The 6901-nt window shown below is 38.3% G+C and overlaps 1 protein-coding gene across 2 annotated transcripts in view; it reads right to left on the reverse strand.

Annotated features, from left to right (window-relative positions):
- The window catches only part of CCT5 (chaperonin containing TCP1 subunit 5), a 7396-nt gene extending 1189 nt beyond the window's left edge, over nt 1-6207 (reverse strand). The window contains exons 1-9 of one of the 2 annotated variants that reach the window (XM_010172303.1): nt 6151-6207; nt 5885-6049; nt 5163-5361; nt 4212-4404; nt 3125-3274; nt 2681-2800; nt 2093-2278; nt 649-786; nt 89-269 (exon numbers count right to left, since the gene is read on the reverse strand). In XM_010172303.1, the coding sequence (XP_010170605.1) occupies nt 89-269; nt 649-786; nt 2093-2278; nt 2681-2800; nt 3125-3274; nt 4212-4404; nt 5163-5361; nt 5885-6049; nt 6151-6202 (1384 nt within the window). In that variant the 5' untranslated portion in view covers nt 6203-6207. The remainder of the gene's footprint in view (nt 1-88; nt 270-648; nt 787-2092; nt 2279-2680; nt 2801-3124; nt 3275-4211; nt 4405-5162; nt 5362-5884; nt 6050-6150) is intronic. The other variant, XM_029086041.1, reaches the window with a different exon arrangement.
- Nucleotides 6208-6901: the final 694 nt, after the last annotated feature.

Below are 6901 nucleotides of genomic sequence, written 5' to 3' on the forward strand. Positions count from 1 at the left end.
TGAGAGGCAAAATATTAAGCATTTTGATCTTCTGAGAAAGAAAAAGAAAACCCTGTTATGCTCCCCTTCTCCACGCTGCAGCTCTTACCATTTGTTCCTTTCTGCAAACAATCAATGCCGAGGGCAGGATTATTTTCTTTCACTTGCCTAGCCCGCACTTCGGTCATAGTCTGGATTGGATTCATCCCACTGTTCTCCGCAAGTGCCATGGGAATTACTTCCAGGGCATCTGCAAAAGCTCTCATAGCATACTGTTCCAAAGATGGGCACTAGGAGAAAAGACATTTAAATTCATACAGCCCTTCAACTAACTCCAATGTTAGCAAAAACAGATTTTCACACTAGCTATAAAATATATACACGATATCCAGATTTTCTCAGGAATATACTTCTCAATAACTGAACAAATACCTTTAGATTATAAAATAATTTTAAACTGTTCTCATCACAAAAGGAAAAAGGTACTGGTAATGACTTTTTACAGAGAGAGGAAGGAAAACTTTTAACATTGGTTATCAGCAAATCAGAAGTTCCATAATATGCACTTTCCGGAAGCACTCTGAAATTTTTTTTTTAATGTCTTAAGAAGGACTTAATCCATATTTTTCCTTCATAGACTAAAGAAAATTGTAACTGTTTGTTTCTCACCTTATCTGCTGCTTCACTGACTGCCAAGGCACAAGAAATTTCAGCTGCACCACCACCATATACAATGCGATTATCACGAACAAGATTCCGGATGACACACAATGCATCATGAAGAGATCGCTTCGCTTCTTCAATAATCTGGAGTTATAAAACAGCACATATTTTACAATACACACATCTGAAGGCTATGAAGTTCTATTTCCTAATACAGAAATGGAGACTGCAAATAAACTGTAGGATCTTCTCATGGCTCTAATACAGCTCTACTGTTACTAGGTTACACTACTTCAAAATATAAAATGTTAGCCAACCAGTGGCAGAAAAGGAACCAAAAAAAAACCCCAAACCCCTCATTTTCAACGCTATTTGTTAAATCTATACATTGAAACAATAAAATCTTAGAGGAGAAAGTTTTCAGTCTTGCATATTTCCAACACACACAGCACTTAATTTAGTGCCAACATTATTTTCAGACTGCAATCTGTGTCAACTCCCAGCTTCAACAGATGCAGAAGGATTGAACAAGTTAAAGCAGTATTTTTGCTTTCTTAACTAAGATTAGGGGTTATAGTCTTTTCTTCCTAAGGTTTTCCACTCAGAGTGGGACTTGACCTATACTAAATACTAACAGTACAACCAAGTAGGGACCTTATTAATGTTTATAAATATCTGAAGGGCAGGTGTCAAGAGGATGGAGCCAGACTCTTTTCAGTGGTGGCCAGCGACAGGACATGGGGCAACGGGCACAAGCTGGAACACAGGAGGTTCCACTTAAACATGATGTAGAACTTCTTTACTATGAGGGTGACAGAGCACTGGGACAGGCTGCCCAGAGAGGTTGTGGAGTCTCCTTCTCTGGAGATGTTCAAAACCCACCTGGATGCAGTCCTGTGCAACCTGCTATAGGGAACCTGCTTTAGCAGGGGGGTTGGACTAGATGGTCTCCAGAGGTCCCTTCCAACCCCTGCCATTCTGTGATTCTGTGTAACCAAGCACCAGGTTCAGTACATAAGCATTTAAAATGGTCTCATTGTGTGTGTGTTTGTTTTTTTAAACTGGACTAAATCATAAGTGACATTAGTGACCCTAGTCTACAATAAAACAAAATCTTTCAAAAATGCTAACATGTCTTTACTCATAAAAGTGACCCTCCCGTGAGAAGACGACAAATTAGAGCACCCATCAGTAGAATTTATTTTTATATTTAGGAACTCTACGGTCTAATAGTGATAAACCAAAGCTTTCCTTCAAAAACACAGGATGTGAATCTAACAAGTGACTTCTAACACACAGTCACAGCTGCCTACCATCCTCTTCCCCCTACTATTTGTCCACACTGCAAGGAAAATTTAGACAAAACCAAAAAGAGTTAATAAGCTTTCAAAAGAAACTACACATTCTGCAACTTACATATCAAACATCTGTAACAAACCAAGCATCTCACCATTTTATTTCCTCCTCTAATGAAAATGGTCACAGCTCTGGAATTCTGACACTGCTCAATGACAAGCATTCTGTCCTTCGTTGTTCCAAAGGAGATCTCTCGGACAATACCCGCAAAACCCAGTTTTTCTGCTGTGAGTTCACAGAAGCGAGGGACGATGCGTCCTCCAGTTGCAATGGCAATTAACTGAAGTTAAACAACCATCAATTATTTTGAGAAGACTTTTTCATTATGTTTTTTGTAACATAAAACTAGGGGAAGAGACTCTGTCAAATGCCTACTCCAGAACGTTATCTTCCCATCACTTCAAAGTATATCAGGCAATGCCTTATTTCTGCAAACAGCAAGACTAAAGCAGAAAAATTCCTAGCCACATAAAACTTCCAACAAGTAATATGCATACACTCCAATTATAAATCATAATCTCATTTACTGTAGGTTCTTCCCACAGATCTGCAATGATTCTTCTCCAATATCTAAACATGATTGAGCAGTTCTACCCAGAAAGCCTGCCCTTTTACTTGGTACAGCATATTACTTCATACATGTTTGAGAACTGGTACAAAGCCCAGTAGAGACTTTACTTACTTCTATTTCAGGTCCGCCAACCCAACGAACAGCGGGCAGCTCATTCTGAAGCAGCAAGTGATTTGCCTCATCATCAAAACCCCACTGGCAAATAGCAAGGTTTGCACCAGTGTCTTTTATCTGAAAGCAACACACCACATCAATCTTCTGATCAGAACTAACACAGGAATGAAAAACAATCTCGTCATGGTTTTAATTCCCCTATTTTTCTCAAAACACAAGTCTGAATAAGAACCATCTGGAATACACAGAGATCAAAGTAAACTTCAAACCAGGGTGATATCTCTTTCTTACATAAACTTCACTTTTACCTATAGCCTTTGCTTGTATGTTGCAGCCTATCAGGATTATTAGCTCATTTCCAGAAACAAACCAATGCACTATGCTACTTTGTGTAAAGGCAATGAAAAACACAGAAAACTGAGAAATAATCTTAAAGACTACCTGTTTCACCATCTCTTCAAACTTCTCCTTTTCATATTTCTGCAGTGCCTTGTAATCTTCCACAGATGTGACATCAAGCTTATGCTTGGTTTTAGGCTTAGGGGGTTCAAATGGACAAGTAAGGATTGCAATTTTAGCATCTTTAAGCTCCTGCACAATTTAAAAAAAAAAAAAAAAGTTGAGTTTTGACCTTCAGTAACACCTTTCTTATATATGCAAAGCATATAGACAGATCTTTAAAAATACAGGGACAGGAGGAAACTTGAAGATCATTTGACTTATTCTGAAGTGAAACTAACTATACCAAAGTAATTCCATCAAGAGTCTCTATAACCCACTTATAACAAATTCCACAGCTTGAAGACACTGTTTAAGCGCTCAATCTTTACCAGTGATGTATTTTTATAGTTTAATGTCTAAAAAAAACTGGAAAAAAAAAATCAAGGAAACCATTATTTGCCTTATCCACTGTGACCATTGAGAACTACATACTCATCCTTATAGCCACCTTTTATGTACTACACGGCTGATGTTTTCACCAGTCTTCCTTTTTATAGGATAAACAGTGTCACCTATTAGAAAAATATTTTAGAGTAACAGAAATTTTAAATTGCCTCCCTCTTTCTTGAAGTATGCTGCATAAAGACTTTCAGACCTTACCTACACCAAATATAATAAAGGACATAATCTGGGGCATTCCAAACAGGACAACATGGCAACTCATGAAGGTTAAGAAGCATTTCTTGATAATGAGTTGCACGAAGCATCTTAAGTATATTACAGACTATGGATGATTATTTCTGCTTCTACCTAGAACTCCACACCTGTCCTCACTCAGCTGTACAGTAACCCCCACCCCCCCAATCATTTCTCAATCCAAGACTGTTGTAAATTCTAACTTGGTCTCTTCTGACATGAAGACTGTAATGCTCCTTTCCCCTTTCTCTGCTGATACAGGGGTGACAAGCCAAGCCAAACCACTACACTGTTTAAACACTTACAAAATGCTACGACAGCATTTGAAGTAGGGTAGACAATCTTATTTAAGCCATTACAGATGAAAGACACACACAGGGACATCACTTACTTTAGGCATCTGTGGATGACTGAAATCTTTATCCACAATCACTCCTTTAACCAACTGCGTGTCTTCCAGTCTGCCTCCCACTTTGCCTTGCACTTTGATCAGCTCAAAATCAACATCTTTACGCTCCATGTCAGCCACGGTCAGTACAGCGTTCACAGCAATCTCTGCCATTTGTCTGTGGCAACGGTTAACTCTAGGTTTAAAAAAATACAATAAACTTGCATTACATTTCCACAATTTGGAAGGAAAAAGTGGTTCTATCAGAAAAAAGTATCAATATAGCTAACAACTTTCGCATGCCATGTTAAAAGGGAGGGTCCTTCTTCTTTGTTCACAGAAATAAAATATGCTAAGTACAGCAGAAAAAGGAACATGCAATATGGTCTGTCTAAGGAGTCTTTGTGAACATAGTCCCAAGATACAGATTAGAAACAAGTCAGGAGAATTAACCATTAAGAAACATAAAAGTAACAGAAATCACCGTTAAGACAGCTCTGCAAAGGAAGCCCTTACAATGTCTGAGTTTATACAGTACACATAGAATCTATAATGAAAAATACTCATGGAACTATCCCACAAAAGTTTTTTTTAGGGAAAACAAAACAAAACAAAGCTTTGAAATATAACACATGGTGATTTTTAAAAGATTTGCATAACTCTTGGAATTTGCTATGATGCAGAAATCTGGAATCAAGAGGTTAAAATGAAATTGATTTTGCAGCTGTTTAACCTCATGGAATTGACCTTTTAGAGAAAAAGGATTCACAATTTCTTATTGTGAGACTCAAGTGCATTGCGAAGTTAGCCAAAATCAAACACAGAGGAGCCTACAGCAGTCACTCCAATAACACAAACAATTTAATAATCCATCAAAACACCAGGATTTCTCCTTTCAACTCAAAGTGTATTTATGGGAAACTTAAACATTCTTCTGAATTTTTTGTGACTTACACTTTAGAGCCTAGTGTTGTCTTTGCTGTCTGGATCAGAGGCTCAGTGTTCTGTGGATCAACTGGAAAGCTGTCACTGATTTTGTCTAGATGCTCAATAGCGATGCGGGCTGCCTGCTCATAACCGTCTGCTATTCTGATGGGGTGAATTCCACGATCCAGTAACTGCTCGGCCTGTTCCAACAGCGCTCCAGCCAGAACTGTAAAACAGAATTTTAAAATAATGTTTACTCCTCCACAGACTGAAGCATCATTTTTAAAACACTATCAAAAGATTAAAAAAGTAAGCTCCTTGATTTTTCTTTTTCTGTAATATTTTAACAGTTCAAGGTTTCTTAAACGACAAAACAACCCTAAACAAGCCCCTACTTGCTGTGCTTAGAAAGAAAACTGCATTCTGTTAGGCCAAAAGGAAGCGCGGACACCAAGGCAGGACAGATATAAGATTGTGGAAGAAAATTATGCAGAAAAACTCTGAAAGTACAAAAAGGACCTTGCATACTAATTTAGAATGTAACCATTCTTAGAAAAGACACAAAGAAAGGCATCCTTCTGATTAAAAGACTTCTAATACAAGAACTGACAAGACTAATGAAGCAGTAAATACTCTAAAAACATGCTACAGAAAAGCTACTGTTACTTCAAACAAAATTTCTTAAAATAGCCAAAAAAGCTTTATTTTAAAGCTGGAAAAGCTAAGTTAAACTTAAAATCTTTTATTACCAACAACTCCAGTAGTTCCATCCCCAATCTCATCATCTTGAGATTTAGACAGCTCCACCATAAGTTTGGCTATCTGGTGATCCACATCCATCATATTCAGAATGGTAGCACCATCATTTGTCACAGTCACCTCACCATCTTTGTCCACCATCATCTTATCCAAGCCTAAAAAATATATATATAGACATTTAAATTATGAAGGAAAATCTGTAAAATCTCAAGAAATAATTACTGAGAAAGAACTACTCAAATTATTTCATTATTACCATTGGGCCCAAGTGATGTTCTCAGAGTGCTTGCTACAGCCTTTGCTGCCATTATGTGAGACTACAAAACAAAGGAGAAATAAGTTAAGTCATTAGCACGCATCCCAAAATAATATTAGGCAAATAAAAATACAGGGATGAAAAAAGTTAATGCAAATATTGTAATTTATCAGGCAATAGCCAAATATGACTGAATGAAACACAAGACAAGGGGAAATGGGTTTAAACTGAAAGAGGGGAGGTTTAGATTAGATATTAGGAAGAAGTTCACTGTAAGGGTGGTGAGACACTGGAACAGGTTGCCCAAGGAAGTTGTGGATGCCCCCTCCCTGGAAGTGTTTAAGGCCAGGCTGGATGAGGCTTTGAGCAACCTGATCTAGTGGAAGGTGTCCCTGCTGATGGCAGGGGGGTTGGGACTAGATGATCTTTGAGGTCCCTTCCAATCCAAACCATTCTATGATTCTATGCGTGTTTTTTTTATACCAGAAACACTTCTCATGCCTCTCTTGCACAGCTTGCAGGTGCACTGCTGAAGAACACAAAGGCACAGCAGCTACAATGACAACCCGAGACTTAAAGCAGGGAAGCAACAGAAGCAATTAACGCTAAAAGGAGAAGCCAGTATAATTTTTCTCCTCTTTTTCATCAGTATTTAAATCACACGCATTCACACAAGGCTGCCAAGGGCTCAGCCACGGCCTTGCTTGGGAACAACGCCCGGGCTTCAGCCGGGGGAGGTGGGAGAGGGGAT

This window comes from Antrostomus carolinensis, unplaced genomic scaffold (assembly GCF_000700745.2).
Source record: "Antrostomus carolinensis isolate BGI_N321 unplaced genomic scaffold, ASM70074v2 scaffold31697, whole genome shotgun sequence".
Lineage (NCBI taxonomy): Eukaryota > Metazoa > Chordata > Aves > Caprimulgiformes > Caprimulgidae > Antrostomus > Antrostomus carolinensis.